At 27.8% G+C, this 22997-nt stretch overlaps 1 protein-coding gene across 1 annotated transcript in view; it reads left to right on the forward strand.

Moving 5' to 3' along the window:
• LOC148238859 (ATP-binding cassette subfamily G member 4) overlaps positions 1 to 22997 on the forward strand; it is a 33610-nt gene that overhangs the window by 3759 nt on the left and 6854 nt on the right. Inside the window, exon 2 of the mRNA XM_088183054.1 lies at positions 48 to 203. Coding sequence (XP_088039180.1) covers positions 149 to 203 — 55 coding nt within the window. The 5' untranslated portion in view covers positions 48 to 148. The remainder of the gene's footprint in view (positions 1 to 47; positions 204 to 22997) is intronic.

Below are 22997 nucleotides of genomic sequence, written 5' to 3' on the forward strand. Positions count from 1 at the left end.
GTGCGAAAAAAATGTACCTATATTAAAATCCATTTTCTTTTTTGCAGATATAAATTTGAGCGAATCACCTTGGACGAGGGATTGATGTAAAAAATGTGTTGAGTTGTTATTTTTAATTTAAATCGTTGTTAAAGTCAGTTTTTTCAATATGGATTTGGAGTTCAATAACGTTACGTACAGTGTCTACAACCGGAAGTTCAAGGGTAAGTTTTTTTTTATATTATACTATAAGATTTCAACCAAATATCAGTAGAAGTAATTGTAAAGTAGCAATAAATTGCCATTAGCACATTAAAAATGTGGTCAAGGTTATTTTGTGGTATTATATACATTTGTATATTATTTTGTGTATGCAAATAATTATTTTGTTCGATAAACCGATACTACAATGTAATATCCATCCAATGTTTTATGAAGTAAATATTTCGTCGTTATTATTTTAATGATAAATGAAGCGTGGAAAATGTCTTTATAATATAGTTTTAAATACAGATATAAGCTGATTGATTCTAGTTCTAATAAATTATATAATTTGAGTCTATGAGTATATGAACGGGTTTAATGCAATTAAGCCAGTATTAACACCAATGTAACGGTTTATTGAACACACTTATTATAAAGAGTTGACCATCATACCTTCTTAATTTCTCACTTCCTTATTACAGTACGATTTTAAAGCGAACTAGATTTTTGGCCAATATTCAAGGTGAATGGCACACGTCCTAGGTATACCGCACATTTACATAATCCATTTTATTAATAAATTTCTTGGCTGATCGTTTGATCGATTTGTCATTTACAGTGCGTCATCTCATGAGGAATGATCTCTAACTACATAAAAAATATTGTAATACGAATGACCGATCGTTAGAATCATTCGAAGAATTTTTATAGGTGCTCATTAGTTAATGTAATGTTGATTATCATTTATATATGTGTAAACAACAATGTTTATAAAAATGAAAAATAATTTTATTTTATTAAAAAAAACATAATAAGTTTAAACATAATTAGATGTGCTTGTGTGATTTCTTAAAATTATTTTTACTGCAATTTGGAACATCCTAATGGAACCTCATTCATAGTTACAAATATCGCAAAAAACATAACTAATTGAATGAATTTCATACAATAGACAACAAGGTTGAGTGTCATCGTTAACATTTTTATAATAAAGAGTTATTTTTATATACACATAAATATAACATGTTTTTAGTTTAATCGTGACGTTAATTGCACTATTGTCTCTGGGTATTGTGTGCCTGGTTTAGAATTCTATCATCAGTTTGTGTTATGCCTTCACATAACTTCCAATAATTGTCGGTGTTATTGTTAGAAATTATTACTTTCTGCTAATCAAAGAAAAAGTACTCGCTTTTCAAACGTTTCTCGACCTAAAATTAAAATAATGATTATGATAAAATAGGTTTTAATTATACTTTCATAGATAATTATTTTTTGCGTTACCGAATATTTGTTTCACACCTTCTGAATATATACATATCTCTAGGATATTTTTTAGACGAACCACCTGTTAGTGACTCCATAATTTATTCTGATTACTTTGTATTCCACATGAAGTACGGTTTTGAGAAGCCTTTTGTTCCTTTTTGACATATTTTGAATTTGTCACTTTAAACGTTTTCTTTTCATAATACATTTAGACGTACGAAAGTCACTCTGTTCCACAAGTATCCATAATCATTGTCGGCAGGCATTAGTGGACCAGCAACATGGCTTTCGTCCGGGTCGTTTTACAGTCACTAACCTCTTATGTTTTTTGAAGTCGGTGACAAAGTCCCTCGATACTAATCAATACCAAGTTTCAAAAAGCATTCGACAAAGTTGTCATGAACTTCTACTTCGGAAATTAAACAACTGTGGTTTCTCGAACAGTCTAATTAACTTTTTCTCGAGCTACTATTTTTATATTTCACACCTTCTTGAGTACCACATGGATTCAAATTATGTCCTCTGCTTTTACTTCTCTTTATTAATGACATTAATATAATATTTATTATACACTGATAACCTAAAAGTTATTTAGAGTATTTGTACGAATTATGCATATTATTTCCAGTTAAAAATCTGACTATCCTGACTTAACAGGTTTCCCCAGTGCGTTATGATGGCCATTATAAAAACAATAACTATACAATAAAATATTTAGCAAATTAAAAAAACAGCTAAAATATATGAGCACAATCCCATATTTTTTTACAGCTCCTCATAGATATCGCCGAAAACATCTTTGTGTTTGGCAAGCTCGTTGAGAAGCTGGACGGCTCGTGCAAGCGAAGTATTTTCAAGCGCTGTCGTCCTGGCCGCAACGCTCAAGAATAAGGGACGCGATCGCGACTCTTTAAGGCACTCTAAAATTAATCGAGCATTGATATGTTGTGCTTCGATAAGTAGATAGATTGCAAAGAATTGTAACCCAACGCTCCTAGTAAATATGTACTAGAATACAAATACGGATACAACCAGTACTTTCTCTTGTGTCTCATAAATTTATGTCATATTTTTCTTTGATTTTATTCCAACAACAAGGAGTACTTCGCTTCACTTAGATTCCAGAAAATGGAGCTTTAGCCAAACACAAATACTTGGTGATACTGAAAGGTAGTCGATTGTCGATCAACCCCCTCCCTAGAGACTCTAGGTCTTTCTGTAAAGAGCGGAAAACCCAGATTGTATCCCTGTGGTACTCCAGAATATGCGAAATACTCACTGAAGCCACGATTGTCATAGCTTACAAATGCGGATTCATTGTCTTTTCAAAACTACTTGTAGTCGCTGTGATTGACAATCGGCTTCCTTTCTGCATTATTAATTGTCACATTGTTGCATTTACAAAATTTCATTGCCTGGCAAAATTTTCATACAGTTTATAAATACCTTCGTTGAAGAGTTGGGAGTGACTTTACTATGCACATGTTTGCGGTAAGGTGGAATATGCTCTATTTCGCTATACGGAGCGCGTGTCGCTTTGAAAATTTATTGGCGTATCAGGATCTGTACGATACGTTAATTCGTAACATTCTCAAATAATGATGTTTTGTCTAGAATCACAGCGAAGCGAAATTCACCTTGTTGTTAAAGAATATTTAAAGTAAAATTCATGGATATCTCTACAATAAATTGTATGGATCATATCCATATTTGTATCCGTTACGTTGGGAAACAATTCATTTTATTATAAACGTAACGTATTTTATCAATGAATGTGTGGTGACGATAATCGGTCAATGGTTGGCGATTTTCAGCTGTGGATTGTAGGTTGCCCTAGAAAGTAGCAATTGCGTCCCTTATTATTGTCGTTACGGCTAGGACGTCCGCGCTCGAAAACGCTTCCTTTACGCGAGCCATCCAGTTTCTCAACGAAATTGATAGTTGCAAAAATTTGAAATAATTATTATTTTTTTAAATCTTTTTTATTTTACAAACATTTTTAAGCATAGGTGTATTAAAGCGTTCGTGTGTATATAAATGTATATGAGTGCATGTTTGAATATTAGCTGATGTAAAGTATATGTATATATGTGTATGAAATGTTTAGAATAATAATATATAAAAATCATCATAATGCATTTGAGAAACCTGTCAAGTCACGATAAACAGATTTGGGATAAATAAATAAATTAAAACTCTAATATTGCGATAAAAATACTAAAACTAAGAAATCGACCAGTGAGTTGGCAGTATCATTACTAATGATGCTTATCTATTCTATTAATATATTATTTTTGTATTATTGTATTAATTAAATATGTTATTGCAAAAGACAACAACATGCAAAATGTTTTACCTACTAAAACTCTGCCAAACAATAATAGAAAAATTTTATTTTTACCTCTTATCTATTTATCAATCGTTAATTTTTATTAATGATATCTGGTCATTTTTATTTGCATAGTCAGCAGGTTCATGACATCCAGAATTTGGTATAGCAATTTATGAAAAATAATAAAAAAATGGGTTTTATCTGAAAATTCCCTTTTTTTTATTATTTAATTTATACACGATTGGTGATATTTAGTACAACTTTGTTGTGTTTTCTTCCTGCCGTAAATATACAATCCGTTGCTCATTTTATTTTTTTACGCACTGGAATTATATGGTTTTAATTTTATTTATATATAAATATATATAAAAATATCGATAGTAGAGTTATTGTTTTTTTAAAGCTTATAAATTTTCGCCAGATTTTAGTAAAGAATGTTGAACAGGTGATTGAAAAAATGTAAGCAACACGTAATAATTTTTCATCCGCATTTTTTGGACGAGTGGTTTAAAATAAATACAAAGAGTTCATTTTCTGGTAATCATCACAACAAAGCAACGTTTTTTATGTGTATGAACATAAAAAAATGAGTCCATGAACTTTGTTATGGTGCTTAAAAAGTAACTCGTTTGAACTTAAATAATTACCATTTACATAATAATGTTATTTCATGCTTAACGATTTATAGAAATAAAAAAGAGAAAATCAAAAGATTTTGATCATGATCCACTGGGATCATTAATAAATAAAAATAATAGATTTATACACAATTATAATTTTTTTGTATCGTCTTACTAATTTTTGTATTTTATGACTTCGTCATTTTTTGTAACGACAAGTTACATAATTAGTAAGTAAGTCGTAGCTTAAAGGAGTGGTTGGTTTACCTTATTTGCGAAGATGATTGAATTAAAAAACTCCATTATAGCGACTATTCACTACAACTGAAATACAGTTATTATTGTTATTTTTTATTGTTCGTATACCATCGTAAACTTTAACTAATCAACCTCAAAGTGCATCCGCGAGATTAGGAATATCTACGAAAACAGTTAAAATTTTATTTATAGAAAATAACTTATTTTATATAACAGATATTATTTTTCAATCGAAATGTATTGGGTTTACTGAAATATTTCACTTAAGCTTCAATAAATAAATACAGGCATTACTTTAACGATATTCTATTGAAAGTTGACCTTTAAGTAGGACGATGTGCTTCTTTTGTGCAGAATGGAGATGATGCTTGAACGTGTCCCGTTATGAGAAGGCATAAAGCTTTGCGAGAGTTACAATCAACCTCTTTTGCATCGCGTGCATTCTATAATGACGTTAATGCATTTAATACACAGATGCAATCGACGAAAGATTTTGACAGTCAAATATAAACACTGTTTAAAAACCAAGCTACAAAAGTAAAGTCATTAAGCTACAACTTTCGCATGGATAGCATACATTTTTTGCAATAGCAATGTTTATGACTTGGATTCGACACCAATTTATAAATTAGTGTTATTTAGAATTTATGTGCATACTATGACTAAACAAAATTATGAAGTCAATTTTTTTATTTGTTTATTTGACCTCTGTTTATTACATCAATGACTCGAACCAATTAATAGTATTATCCAATTATGATTGAAATGCAAGTTTTATGTATTTCTATTACCTAATGATGAATAACGGGACATAAAGAACACACTTTTCACATTCATACAATTTTGAATTAGACATCGAATGGTATAGAACTCTTTAAAATATCTATGAATAACAATTGTAGCCAAAAACAATAATAAAATGACAGGTTTGATGTTGACTTTTAATATTCCAATCCAGAGTTTTTCATTGACTGATAAACCAAGGACTGAATTATTAACTGATTAATAAAAGTTCAAAGTCATGATGCTGTTTTATGTTAAAATAGCACTGAGGTCACGTCGAAAAATTTTTCGTATATTATACTAACTTCATGAGCTGAATTAAATAATTTTTATTACCATATATGCATGACTTACCTCGATTTTAATTAATCGTCAAGAGGTATTAAATTAGGGTTATACTTAATATATGAACATTGCATTCTACATATTTAACATAATAAGATAGTATGTACACTTGGTGTACAGCGCAGTTAATGAGAGGTTAGGTTCATTAAAAAATTGTATAAAAAAACTTTATGACTAGTTGTAAATACTATAATATTCTTTGAAAATTTTACATATATATTTTTTTGCAGTAATTTATAATTTTTCGACTCTTAAGTTAATTTTTTTGCATTAGGTTTATCATGAATAATAATATACTGATGTAAATTATTCGAATGCACGGCGCAGGTCATTAAAAATAGTGAACCGTTTTAATTATTGTTAGAGGGACTTTTGATTTATAGTTTATAAACTTTATACAATTAATTGAGCTATTATTTTTATAGTAGATTGATTTATGTAAACGACGTTCCAAACATTATTTATTAAATATATCATTATTGCTAATAAATTATGATACTTTATTTAAAATTGACAATTATTTTAATTAGGTTAGTTCTATTTTTTATTTAGTACAATAAAAACAATTAAATGAAACACATTCTTAAAATTCCACTATGGTAATAGTAGCCATTAATTTTTATTACTGAAACACATTAAAAAATATTTATGTTGGGAAATTATGCTACTTAATTGTTATGGAAATATATACGCACAACGTATAAAAACTGCTATGCTATGAACCTATATAATATGAAAGTTTTAATGTATGTATATATTATATTTATATATGGGATACATCCCATCTGAAAATTATTTAAATTATATTTTTTTAATTATCTAATAAGTAAAAAAATGTAAGAGGAACTTATATCATGATGCAGTAACATGTTTAGCGATAGAAGATTAGCGCAGATCGTACGATGTACTGAATAATTTTTTGTATAATTATTGTATATGTATGTATATCATATATTAAAAAAAATTATCTCAGTCCACATACGACAAGAAATATATATGTCTATTATATATCACCTACATGCACACGATCATAGTTTCGTTTCAATCACACATAAGAAGGCAATCATAATAACCATACCTAAAAGCATTTATAAATTCAGGAAACGTTTGTATACGCTTATACAATTCTTGGTATTAAAAAGGAAATGAAAAATCCTTTAAATGCGTATTTATATACAGAAGAGAAACTGAAGTTTTATTCATATATAAATAAGAAATCTTTCATTGATAGGTTATTAGCATCAAGTTACAGATTTTCTTTCACTGACTAAATAAACATGCTGTTATATCTGTAGGTATAGCAAAATTCTATGACGTGCGATTTAAATTTTATTTTATAAATTTAATAATGTCAATGTTTTTCCTCATCGCGTATTTTATTGCAGCTTTTATTTTTATTATTTGTCCTAATCTCATATTTAAAATTAAGAGGCCTTCAACTTTCTATACATTTCAATAGGTTCTAGTATAACCATAGTTCAAACATATCAAAAATTCATTAATAAATTATAAATATTTATTTCATTCAGGAATTATCATTTTGTTTCGTTTTAATTGCATATAAATTGCATATTAAGTTACGATCTTGCCACCGGTGAACTCACTCAATTAATAAGCACAATGAGGAAGAGATTTTCGTATCCAACCCACTTTTGCAGGCCGTTTTGTTATTTGCGCATCGACAAGTTAAACCGGTGTTGTTTATACATACACTGTTTTCGGTTATTAATCCATTTATGCCAGTGTTTCTTAACCTTTATAAACCGTGACCCAGATTAGGGTAATAGTTTTAGTTTTGTGAATGAAATCCAATTCCTTTTTTTATACGGTAGATTAAATTGAAGATGAAGATTTGTTCCCTAAATTTAAAAAACCGTATTATTTGTAAAAATAACAATATTTTGGTATGGAAAATCATGTTAAAAAAAGGTAATAATGAAAAGCCAATAAATAAATTCTACAAAATATTATTCATATATTTATTATAATTATTCTTAAATTAAGAAAAAAATAATACACGCTATTCATCACTACCGTTTATGACGGACGATGACTTTCATCGCTAGAAATGTCTGACACAACTAATGACAAGTCTATGCCATATTTATGAGATGTTATTGAAAATTGTTTTTTTTTATTATTGTTTAATATATTTATGAAAATTATTTTGTCTAGGCCAATGACGCAATTTACGAGTAGAATATATGTTTCAAATCAACGGTCATCACATCCGTTATTTGTTGCTTGCAGCTTTATATTATATATACAATTTTACTATTAGTATTTCTAAATGCTTGATGATACTCTTATGTATTTCAGCGTTAGTAAAATGAATGATTTATCTTATATAGCTTGATATCAGATAAGAGGAAGTATACTTCATTTTTTCTTTTATAATTTTCGCTTATCTTCGAAGCTATTAGGTTGTTTTTTAATGAGGTATAAAATGCTATATGTTTAACTAGGATTGCATTATCAAAATATGGTTCATTTACAGAAATAGTATTTTTCCAATTATTTAAAATTAAGAGAATCTTATGTATATAAAAATCTTTGTTTTAGATTTTGTGAAGTCATCAAAGGCTTTTATAATATCAATCTGATTATTGAATATAATATTTTGAAGAAATACTTCTTGTTTAAAATGTGATAATCTGTAAGGTAAAGGTCTGAGAAATACGATGGATACTGTAAAAATTTTAATCATATTTTGATCAATTTTGAAACAGTAATTACTGAAGTTTGAGTTCTCGCATTATCATGGAGCAATTTTGCTCCGATTCTGTTTACCAACATAAAATTTTTAATGCTTATGTTTTTAGGCATGGTTTTAATTTCTCCACAATATGATTCTGTATTTTCCTTAAAATATCATCAAATTGTCATCATAATTTTTTTGGGTGCAAACTCAGAGGCTTTTTATTTTGTCTAACTATTATCCTGATCCCTTTCATTACAGGTAATGCTGTTTACAGTTTAGAAAACTTATAAAGAACAGATTTCAAAAGGTACTTTTTTTGCTTTTCGGTCAGCTTGTCTATTTTTTTACTGAATAAAAATCAGTCATTTGAAAAATAGTTGATATATTTTTATAAGTGCTAATTTTTTGTGCTAAGTGCTTGTTTCTAAGTGAAATAAAAATAATTTGAATAATAAAATTGAAAGTATTTCGCAACCCACTCAATATGCCAGGCGATTAAATTTTAGATCGAGACCCATAGTTTAAGAAACTATAAGCTATAAAAACCATTTATTGCTATGCTGAAAAATATAGTTTTTGAGCGCATTGAGAAATCTGTCATAGGTGCAATTTACGTTCTTGGAATATAATCTACTTTTCTTAATTAATCCACTTAAATAATTTTCTTCACCTGAATAAACTAGGTGTAAAAAGTGGTGTATGGCTATAATAATAATTCAATACTAACGTCAATTGAATTATAATAATATGAAAATTGTGCCGTTATTATTCTACATGAATAAACATGAACGTATAATATGTATTCATGTACTATTTAATGTAATAATTAATTTATTACTTGAAATAAATGTCAATGTTATCAAAAACGTGTGATCAATAAAGATGGAATGGCGGATATTGATAGTTCCTACTATTCAAACATTCAAATTCAAGCTTATTTGGGTTCATTTGAAGTCGTCTGTAGTGATCTGGAATAAACCGCATGCTCCTGATTTTATAATTGTTGAATTGTTTTTTATACTGTTTGTACCTCCAGAGTGTAAAGTAAGAAACGATGAAGTTGTTTGGAACTTAAACCCTTAAGCAAAGTTGACATCCCATTTTGAGTCATCCCTTTATAAATTACAATGCTCTCTCAGTTTGCCTAGAATGACGTTTTCCTTCGCCTTGATTCTTGATATTCTTGATTCGAGACAGATTTAGCGAGTCACAGATGAGGATGTTTGTGTACCAGTTGCATCACTTTTTTAGTTCCATATTTACGCCTTAAAATGAAACTGCAAGGTGACCATTTTCGAATATCGTTAATAAAGGGATAATTACAATAGTTGTTTATTGCACAAGATAGACGCATTGCCTATCACGCATCCTTTATGCACAATAGAGTAGTTTTAATTTTAATTTTTGTTGTAACATAACAGCTGTAATGCGTTACAACGGGGTAAATCTTTATGAACTGAGTAAGTCAATCAGATATAATGAATACTTACAAATAAATATTAACCACCAGACTGGATTTTAGCGCATTTCTTTTAAATAAAAATTCGAGTGCCGCTGTCGGGGCTCGAACCCACAAACTCAGAGTGACTATAAGTGAATAAACCCTTGGAACGGATGTGCTAACAAGTGGTCCGTAAAATCTTCCATTTATTTAGCACACTTTATTTTTAAAGATGATCAAAATTGATAAAGATTGTAAACAGATATACACAGTTGTATCAAAAGTATGACTGTGGAACTGTGGTACAAAAGACAATGTGAAATCACTGTACTAATTTCATGAAAACAACCACCGTAAGTGGTCGCTAGCATCTGGAATCGGACCTGACACTAAAAGAAGAAGTTCAGCATTGATTTCTCTCCCTGTTGATAAACCTTTTGTCGAGGCGAGTTGGTATTTCCTTTTCATAATGTTTGAAATAGTCGTTTGAATGACCTGCAAGTTAACAGTGCAGCTGGTTGGAATCCCTGAATTTTTTTCCTAATATGGAAGTAAAGAAAAACTGTGGGTGTAATGTCACTCCTAAGTAATACCAATCTGATTACACAATCAAGGTTGACATATACAATGGAGCTATAATTCTTATTAATCTGAATTAATATTAATATTTAATATACTAATTATAATTCTGAACTATGACACCATGATTGCTTCTTTTAGATTCTCTTATCGATGTATATATATATATATATATATATATATATATATATATATATATATATATATATATATATATATATATATATATATATATATATATATATATATATATATATATATATATATATATATATATATATATATATATATATATATATATATATATATATATATATATATATATATATATATATATATATATATATATATATATATATATATATATATATATATATATATATATATATATATATATATATATATATATATATATATATATATATATATATATATATATATATATATATATATATATATATATATATATATATATATATATATATATATATATATATATATATATATATATATATATATATATATATATATATATATATATATATATATATATATATATATATATATATATATATATATATATATATATATATATATATATATATATATATATATATATATATATATATATATATATATATATATATATATATATATATATATATATATATATATATATATATATATATATATATATATATATATATATATATATATATATATATATATATATATATATATATATATATATATATATATATATATATATATATATATATAATCTATTTGGCAGATTTCAACCATTTTGTATAGAGAAACAAGTAATATATATTATGTATCTAATGAAGTTTTGGCTGATAGAAATACAATTTTAGGAATAACATTAATTTTATATTTCGTTTCTATTCTCATATCGCCCTTGACATTCTACTTTTAACGAAGACCATCATTAACAACTTTTACTTAAGTGGAAATTTATTTTAATGATTGGTTTTCAATCTTTACATATACCTAAAATGTAGATAAAGAAACATACTTTTTTCAGTTAAATCATCATGAATAAATACTTATTTATGTAATATTTATTTATGTAATTGGCATATTCATAATAATGACTGTCTATAACATAAACATCATTAATACTCTTTACTTTTTAGTAACTCATTCAAAACACAGAGAACTTTCCATCACTCCTTCTAAATTTTCTCAGATGCACTTTATGACCCTGAGGAAAATATATTTGCACCATCTCCTCTACTGATAAATTTTGCATGCTACAGATATAATTTAAGGCGAAATAAGTTGTTTTTGTAATTCATACAAATAATTATTTATATTTTAATTCCATTAACGATTAAATTTGTATTCTGAACTCTGAGTATTTTTTTCTAATAATATAATAATTGTGTAAAGAAAGAAACGAGTTTATAAAGTTAAGATCGACATAGAAGCGTTTTAGAATTGGTAACTTTTGTTATTACTGAAGTTTAATGTTGATTTTATAACATCCCGATAAATTTCAACGTCACAGATGATTTGAGGTTTTCCACTTGTAAGGAATGTTGCGAATTTAATGGCTGTTTCCTACTTCTCTATCTACTGTTTTAAGTTATATAGTTAAAGATAGAGATGTGGAATAATATATTTTAATTGAAACATTATTGTATATTTTAGATCTGATAAGTTCATGTCGTGACATGATTTATTGCCATTGTTGTATAGATATTTGTTTGCTCTTTATTATTTTTTATATTATATAAAAAAAATAACTTTACAACATTTAGTTGCTTAACGATGAAATTTCTTCTATAAAATATTTTGTCGCAAGACATCATCGTCAAGAAATTAAGGACAAATAATATAATATAATGAATTACCTTAACCATTTTGCCAAGTAGTCATAAAAGACGAAATATTGTAAAGACTGTTTATATATTGACATTTAATTAAAATACATTATATTAATATAATATATTACAATATACTTTAATAGTATAAATCAGATAAAAATTTAATACATTTTTAATTTTATTCCGATCCGAAATCAATACTTGAAATCAAAGTTGGTATGTTAAGGAAAATTTAAATGTCGAAATTATAGACATGTCTTTAATCCTGCTAGTGAATGCCAGTCAATAAATAATGAACTTATTTAATATTCTGAAATTCAAGTATCCACGTGCTTGTTTGAGAGCAAGTTAATAGGCTACTAAAGAATTTTGTAACGTTTTCTAGTGTTGCTTTCAAAAGCTCTAAGTGAAACTGTCAATTCCGTCAGACATTCAGAAAGGTTTCTTAGTATTAATTGCAAACTTTAAGCTTTTTTCATAATTAAAATTTATTAATTAAGAATACAGGAACATGATTTCAAACATATTTCCCAAAATAAATGAAAATTCCATTGAAAAGGAGTTCAATCAAAGAAATCTTGGAGCAAATTTTTATAAGTCAGTAACAATTACAAAAGTATCGAAGATAATTACTTTTCTTTTCACCTCTAAAAGAAACTATGTTTATCCTTTTTTACGTGTCACCTTGATAAAAAGTCGACTTATCGGGGCATCGAAGGACCAGCGAAACAGTTTGATTGTTTTAAAATCCCTTATATTTCGACTTTCTAAATATTCACAAATACTTAGAAAACATCCGTACGTCACGGACGATAAAAGTATAAGAAAAAATAGGAGCTCCCACATGCATCTTAACCATAACAGTTGTTTTAATCGGCATATCCCAAATAAATTAGAGCAGTAATCACTACACACTAGAATAATTTAAATTAAAGTTTGTGCCTTTCATTGTTTGCTCTAAACTTTTCTCTTTGTAGGAAATACTGAGAATAAACATTCCAAACATTATATTGATTTGCTATATAAAGTATTAAATTAGATCTCTCTCGTTGTTTATGTAAACTGCAATTAATGTAAGCTGCAGCTGTTTATGTAAATTCTCAAACTTCAAGATCTATATGAACAAGTTTGGGAAACAATGATCTAATGTATATTTAGGAGTCACTAAGACATGCTTGGTTAAACAAATCAAGAAAGAGAGAAGATATATAGTTGATCAAATTTTATGAGATATGAGAAATAATAAGTTAAATTTCATAGCTCATTAATTATACTATTGAGAATCGGTGTTATTTATTACCATTGTATAACCTAGTTCATGTAGGATTTAATTTCATGTAGCATAATCTTCCATAATTTTCTTGCTTTAATATTATTGTAATTTATTAGCAATTATCGCACTACATCGTCTTGTGTCCTGAAATGCGTCATAATAATTTATTGATTAATGTGATGCATCGCTCGAAATCACATTGCAATAATTTTATTGCTCACGATTTAGTATAATATAATAATAAGCGCAGATACACTCTTGAACGATGAATACAAATAAGACAATAAAATTATACACGACAAGTAGTGAGATTTTCCGGAACATACTACACCACCCACCTTGATGATGCATATTGCATAATCAATTGAGCATTATAACAACATTAGCGCTGATGTTAATTGTTTAAAATGGAATTTAGATAATTTTGGTTGAAAAATATTAAGTGGTAACTTCCATAAAAAACTTCCATAAAATACCCAAAAATCAGGTTAAAACAAATAATGCTTGTGCACTTCACATATTCATTAAAGTTCATTGTGACTATATGAAGTAATAAATAAAGAGGTGTTTTAAATGTATTATAATATAATCTTCAATACCTTATTTTCCTCGTTTATTTATAATTATATGTAATACATCATATGACAGATAGTTCAACAATATTAGTTCATTACATACAATATCGCAAAATAAAATAACTAGGCCTTAGGAGTTATTTTAAATATATATAATAATATTTTTCCTTTTATCACATTTTATTAGCTTTTAGCACCTATACGAATTTTAGTATTATTTATTAAACAATAATAGTTCTTCAGATTGCATTAATACTGCTTTAAAACATATTCTAATATATACTATAAATTCATATTCATAATATAATATACACTATAAATTATATTTTTATGGGTTTATAAATATATTAATTGTAGGTTAAATATTACTACTTTTATGTACATTCAATAGATTTTTCTCATATATTATTAATAAAATAATAATTGCAATAGAATCATGGGATATGTTGTAAAATAGTGTAAAATGCCACATTTAATCTTGCATTATCGTGGTGAAAAATAGTGTTCATTCTGTTTAATCAATGCGGTCGTTTTTAATCCATGCCCATGATTTAAATTATCCAATTATTAACAGTACTTGATGAGATTTATTTTCTCGTTAGATATTGAAAGTTCATAATTCATCTTACCCCACACACGACATACCCTTTTTCTGGTGTAATTCCCCTTTGGAGATGGAAATCGGTGCTGCTCCTAGGATTAACCAGTGTGGTTTATAACATTTTTAATAAATATATTCTTGTAACATTATTGTATACAACCTACTTTACAATCCGATCCAAGAATAGTTTATGTGCCATTCAAACACAGAGCTTTGAAATCATTACCAGTTTATGAAGATGTCAAATAATGTTTGAATAATCAATATTCAACCTTTCTGCAAGTTACATTGAATTTTTTATCAAAGTCTTTCAATGAAATTGTGGAACCAAGATCGATACACATCTTTACCATCAGCTAACATATATTTTTAATCGCAGTAGTTGCATTACTTCCTTTTTTAATTCGTATAAAATCCGATGTCAGATAATAATTTTATTTGAGGCTATTGGTAATTTTGTATTTGGGGTTGTCACTTGTCACAGATTCGAAGAAGAAAGGAAGCTGGAATTTTTTTTATGTACTGCTACTAATTTCCATTCGTTGAATATTTCCTCTCATATCTAATATTTTTTAAACGTTCAAAAAGCAATAAATTCAACAATAATTTGCAAGCAAATTTTAACACAAACAGAGCCGTGTCAACAAACTACAATCTGTCCCTTTCAATATTAATGTTTATTGTGAAAGTACTACCTAGAAAGTGAGTGCTTTTGAAGGCAATGTTCCGCTCCTTTTATTTATTGTATGTATAAAGAGCTGATACTCATTTCTTAAATACTGTAGTTCAGTTCAGATTCATTATTTGAGGACGGTTTTTACTTTTTTTATACATATATTCTTGCTATGATTTTTTCCCGAGTCGGGCCTCTCAAGGAGAACGGGCTCCAGGAATTTATCCCCTCTTCCCCGCCCCCCTTTCGGTAGGCCTGAATGTCATATAGTACACTGCAATCATTTACCTCAAAATTCTTCCAAACTCAAGTGCCACTAATATCTCATACCTATGTACAGAATCGACTTTAATCGCTCAGTTGCGCACTTTTTCATCAATTTGCAAAAAGGCACACACATGTGCATTCGCATTTGCGATTGTACAACTCGTACGCGAGATTAGCGATCATTTCGCCAGCGGATCTAAAAGGCTGGTTGTTCCTTTTAGAGTCGTCCGACGTTTTGCAAGTTCCTAGTGGCCGTTTAGACATTCCTGACTGGTTTACCCATGCTGCTGTGTTTTCGCAATGTCGTATAATAGTAAGTTGCTACACGAATTCGCCATTGGATGAATTATTATCGATTTACGCTACTTTGGTACGCACATTATATACCAGTTGTACCAAATTTGCAATAAAGTTTTGCGTCATTCCACACATGCGCGACGCTCATTTGCACTGAACATAAAGGTGAATTAATAAGAGTTAACGATGTGTCTAGAGGAGTGAAAGGTCGCAAGTGAACAGGTGATTCAAGGGTGAACTTTTGAAGTTTAATATAACAAATAGCTTTGCGTAGAAGGGATTGTATATCTAACATAGCGTAATCATTAATTATGGTATGTTATTAAATACATTTTTAATAATTATAATTTAATACAGTATTTTTGGCTTCACGTGATTTTCATTCAGATCTCAAATGCACGTAAACGGTTCTTCTTATTCCACATTAATTTTGTAAATGCACTTTCACTCTTGGAATATCACTATAGGTTACTCAACTTAAGAGTTTAGAGCAGTATCTTTAGAGTTTAGAGCAGTATCCGGCCACACACGGGCGGATTTGCCCGTCGGACATCTGACGGATTTGTCCGGGCTTGGCCACAGACGCAAAATGTACGAGCTCGGATCTGTCTGACTGAGCTCCGTAGATATTATAGAAGAAAGGTTAAATGTAAAATAAATTCTAAATTTAAATGACATTTATTAATAATAATAATATATACATACGTATATATACCTTGATATCTACATTCATTTTCAATAATGATAATAACTTTAATTTTAGTATAATTAAAATTACATTTTTTATTATGTATTAATGTATGTAATATTTACATATCTAGAGTCTCTAAGTGCATCTTAAATTTATATTATTTTTTCTATTGTATAGTGATATAATAGAAATGGGTCATAAAATAAAAAAATCTTAGACGTTAGCGGCAACTTTGGCGCAAATTAATAAAGGCCCGGGTCATAAAATTATTTAAGGGACAAATTTTTACAAAAAACACTGTAAACGGTCGTTTACGCGAGCGCGATCTCTGCTCAGATCTGCTTGTCCGTGTCCGATCCGTTCGTTTTGAGCACGGACAACGGACAGACAACAGACGGATCTGTCCGAGCGTTTTAACCCCACACACTGGCGGATTTGTCCGTCGGACATCCGTTTCGGACAAATCCGGCGGACAGATCCACCCGTGTGTGGCCACACACAGGCGGATCTGCCCGTATGCATCTGAGCATTTGTGGGACTACTTGTCTTTAAGATTGTGAGAAAATACTTGTCTCAAATACTGTGCTGTGTATTCTTTTCACATGCTAAAACGAATCGAAAAAATAATTATTATAAAATAATTATTGACTAAAAATAAAATTTCAGATTCTTATTATTTAATTATTGGGTAAAAATAAAATTCTGAAGCTGATTCTTTTAAGTCTTTGCGATTGTAGTGAAATTTCTAAAATTGCAAAAATTATTTGTATTAAAAAAGCATTGAAAAATACAGTTTCAGTGAACTCTTTATGTACATATTTTTATATCTCTCTAATTTATGATGAGTCAGTTAAATCGCGTCTCAAATTTGCAAAATCTAAAGTTGATGTTAATGTTATACATAATAGCAAATATTTCTCGAAAAGCCAATAATTAAAAATAAATAAATAAAAACATTATACACTATAGGATATAAATATATAATTATAAGATTTCTAGGTTAGCCTTATTGAGCTAACGTGGAAAACTGCAGTTAACACGTTTAGCACTTATTATCTTGTTTTAAAGTATTCTAGCAAATCAACAGCAAAATTTTAGTTTACGTATGTATTCCGAGAGGACCTTAATTTAATTTTCATAAAAAAACTAGATTGACCTTCATATGAGTGTGTTATATGTATTTTAAAATACATATTTGCTTATATTATAATTTTAATTCAATAATAATTCGTGATATTTTTATGTACAAATAAAGTATTTACTGAATTTTGAAATCAATAGTCACGCATGACGTAAATATAATGGGTTTATTGTATACAAATCTAGTATTGATGTAATTTGCATGAAAACTGGTCTAGTGAGCTAATAAATTTTCTTCTTTTCGTCTGAGTAATAAAATTTGTTGAAAAATATTTATACAATTGAAAGACAACGTGTGGATTAATTTCTTGTAATGTAAATTTTCTACGGCAATTATTTTATTAATTTACTTTTATTACATATTTGCAAAATACGTGATAACTCTGATTTTGCCTTAATTGTAAAACAGGTTTGGCTTCATTTTAATTTGGCTTCTGTAAAGTGCATATAATTAATTAATTGTAGTAAAGATTAATTTTTCATTTAATACTAAATAGTTTTATTAATTAATTAACGGATGTATTGCATAATTAGTAAGTAATACAATATATAAGAATTAATATTCAAGGACGAAACATTATCATAACTCGTTTCAAGGAAAGTGAGTCTGAATTTGGTAGGTGGATGTTTGACGGATTTACTTCCTGTATATATAGTAATTTCAGATACATATCAATTCAGGTAAAATAATACTTTAGTTAATAAATCGTTTTGATCGCATTATAAGTGTAGATCTTATAAGACTAGATTATGATATTTTGTATTTAAAAATTTGTTAAAATAGTATAAATGTTTAGTTCACAAGACAAGTCAATAGTGACACATTTTTGTTGTTGTTTTTATTTAAATGGTAGTTGTATCAATTACTTTAACACTATAATTTAAAAATAAGCACCAAAAAACAAAGTAAAGGCGTGGTATTTCTATTAAACTTCTAATACATGCGACCGCGTGCATACTGTTACAGATATCAAGAGCTTCTAGATATTGAAACTGGTGGTCTTTTATCAATTATTTGATAACTTTAGTTAAGAAATTGGTATTTTATGACAACAATCGTTGTAGAAGACAGTGGTTATATAGAGGTTAAGTAGCAAAATTTACCACGAAGCTCGGGCTCACTGTTATGTCGTGTGTATGGTGCGATTGCAATAGGATAGTGCAATACGAAACTCTCAAATCTGGCCAAATAATAACAGCAAGCTTATTTTGTGATCAGCTGGATCATTTGCACGAAAAATAAATAATAGGCCTGCACTTGTCAAACATAATTCGAATAGTTCTACCTTCTACAACACGACAATGCGTGTCATTATGTGGTGAAATTGCCTCTCAATAAAATCAAAGATTTATTCTTCACACCTTGCTCCTTCAGACTCCCATTTGTATAACACTACTTAGACGAAAAAAATCAAAATTCAGACCGTTTATATATAAGTCACTTACTCATTTGGGCGATAAACGTTGCATAGAGATTTTAAGATGAAGTAACGTCTTCTTGTTTCTTCATATATATAATTAACGTAATTTTATAAATAGGTATTATTATATATCATACCGTAACATATGGTCCATTAGGACATTGATAATATCTATCAATAATATGTTATATCGTCGATTAACTGGAGTTTCCAAGAGATTAATTAATATACCTCAAACCCTTCCCAAAACTTCACATGAAATTTAAACCCACAATTAATTTATAAATTTAAATATATATTATATTTTTAGCATTTATGCTTTTATCAATACTTACACACAATGTTTGTTCATAAATTAGTTTACACATTTTATTTAAAATAAGTGATTAAAGTCCGAGTGCATTTTCAGTTTAACCACTTAAGTACCAATTTACTAATTCTTAAAAAAAACATTTTTTGTGTATTGTGTTATGGAATTAAGCACAAATATGATCTCATCTAGCGGTATGAGGCATTTTATTATAAATTTCATGCACACACAGACTTGTCTAATTGCCTTATGTTTCGCATGACTCCGTTTAACTTGTTTTTCTTCGTATAGTTCATTTTACGGACGCGATTTGCATTAACATATTTTACATATGTACATAGTAGTTATTTCTCAGAACATCAGAGCTATATTTGCTATATTTTTGTTCAATTTCCTTCTCATCGATTCAATGATATAACTTTCTTTGGATATAAATTTATTAAAGATATTTTCAATTTCTATTCAATTTTGGAATATTACTATTACAAAATATCTCAAATTTACTTATAATTGTTAAAGTATCATTTATTTTACACTTGAATAAATAAAGACTTTCTTATAAAGGTTAAATGTTGAACTCGTCGATGCATAACTAACTATTGACGCGAGCTAAATTGTGAATTATTTTCTTGTAATATTTTTAATTGTCTACATTTTTCCTTATGAAATTAAATACAAGTATTAGGCAGTAAAATATTGAAACGAAGTATAATATACCGTAAAAGAAACGGCTTTATCTTAACTACCTCATCAAATTAATGCTTAGTCGCTGTAGACTGAAAGTTTAAGTTTTATATAAAATATATAGAAAAATCTTTTATTTTTCCAACCAGCCTTGGATGGAGATTTGTTTGAAAAATGAGCCATCTCCAAAATTATATATGTATATATACAGCTTTATATGATTTTATTTTTTTAATAGTGCATTTAAAGTCTTAATTTTGCCTTGGTATATTTTATTAGTAAATAAAATTAATTATTTAGAGATGGATGGATTGAATCATCAAATAAAAAATATGAATTAAAACTACATATATGTATATACAATTAATTTTTTTTTAATATTGTGGCTAGCACAATAATAAAAAAACTGAATTGTAAGAAATTGTAAGAAAGACTAATGATGTACATGAATGACCTCTTAGCTTCCGTTATAGCAAAACAAGTTATAGCCACGAAACACGCTTTTAATTTTTACCAATTAGCAATCCTAAATGGATAGTTCTTGTAATAGAAATGAGGTAAATAGAATCAGAAAATGGTTTTAAAACTATTGTATTGTTAACGTAGCCCTGATTATATTCAATAAAAGACATACTATAAAGCTATAAATGTCATCAGAATGTCAAAGGGTTACTATTATATATTATATGTGACGTTTAGAATCAATATCAGACATGTTACATTTGCATACTTATAAGTAAAATGCAAAAAAGAAAATTTTAATAATAAAATAAAATGATATATTATGTATATGTGACGTTTAGAATCAATATCAGACATGTTACATTTGCATACTCATAAATAAAATATAAAAAAGAACATTGTTATAATAAAATTAAATACATAAATTTTCTTTAAATTAACCTTAGAGATATTATACGTTATAAACAATCAAACTTCAATAAGTAATGTGATCAATCCCTAGTCTATGTTTGGTGATTTTTACTTGCTTAATTTTAAATGATGATACTTTGACTGCTGCGTAGTTTGCCAACACATACCACAATATTGAAAAATAATAATAAACCGCCAAAGTGCGGGAACGGTCGTTCGAATTATAAAATTCCGTTAAGCTCTGCCAGCGAAAAATTAATGTTAGTGTCAATAAATTTGAGTTGAAATATTTTTTTTCAACAATGTATACTCTGCTAAAGATCATACACCCGTTTAAATTGCATAAAAATATGTTTTATTAAATAAAAATAAACCAGAAAAAAAATGAATATTGATCCTAAACGCTATAAAAAAATTGTGCTTGCTTCGGATTTAATAAATCGCAATTCTTGTATAGTAATATCTATTCATTTTAAGTTGTAATAATAATTCAACGAAATATTTATAATATTTTAAATATTTACAGTAAATACATAAATTATTTTTTCATTGAGTTCATCAGTGACAACGGATGACAACTTTTTTCGTTATCGTTACTTACTTATGCTTTGTATTCACAATATAATTTTGGTTGTTAATATTATCACTGCTATAAACAGAAACAAATTGGAAATAAATTTCATCATTATAAATTGACACGGCTATCTTAAGCACACGATTTTGCTGAGTAAGACGTTTGTGTTCCATACGAGTAAAAATATAATATAAATATAAATGTTTTACATACATATATTAGATAAAATTAATAGTAAATTTATTCGCACCACAAATGTAATTATTGAATGTAAAAGTAAAACAATTATATTTAAACTACTTTGGCATTGGATATGTTATTGCTTATCGTAAATATTAAAAAAAATCTTTCTATTAAATTTCTGTGCACAGAATGTAATAAACTGAGGAATGAGGTTAGTATTTTTCGCAATATCCATATAAAAAATAGTCCAAAACATTTTATTTAACATATGCGGGTTAGTACGATAAAGACGATGAGTCAGCATTATTTTCTACACACTGGTATAATAAAACAATAAAATATTTTACTATCTTATTCATGCAGACAAGATCGTGGTTAGTTTTGCAAAAACAAGTATTTTATTCGAAGCGTAAACCCACGGTATTACATTCTTCGAACCTATAATGATTAATCATTATCCAGACAAACATGTAAATAAATCACATACGCTAAAATTCGTATACGCAGAACTAAGTTTAAGACTTCTTTAAGAATGTATAAAATTTAGCAATTTTTCTTTAAAAATATTCGTTTTACAAATGTATGACGTATGTTCGGAAAATAAAATTACAAAGTATTTTATTTTGAGATATCGTTAGGAAACATGTTTTATTTATATTTTATAGTATATGTATAAATTATTTATATACATACTGTACTCATTTTTCGGCATCATAAAAAAACATTCTATATACTATCAATTGTTAAACGACTATACAAATGATTTGGATGAGTTGATCAGTAACAACTAATGGCCTTCCGCTCATTTCTTCATAACAAACACCACTTCCTCCCGTTTTAAATTTACGACACAATTCTGCCATATTTTACCTATGCCATTAACCGAAACAATGCTTCAAATATCCCTCGTAACTTGTGAGGCTTTGAATCTATGTGTTCGAATCATTTCTATACTGCGACATAATTAAGATTGATGGCGCAATATTTTATATTACACAGGATTCCGATTTTATACAAACATTTTGTATAAACCTTTTCGGATAAATAAGTATACAATGCAATGGAGAAAGGCGT

Source organism: Plectrocnemia conspersa, unplaced genomic scaffold (assembly GCF_051122295.1).
Source record: "Plectrocnemia conspersa isolate PC_06_02 unplaced genomic scaffold, ASM5112229v1 ptg000001l, whole genome shotgun sequence".
NCBI classification, from domain to species: domain Eukaryota; kingdom Metazoa; phylum Arthropoda; class Insecta; order Trichoptera; family Polycentropodidae; genus Plectrocnemia; species Plectrocnemia conspersa.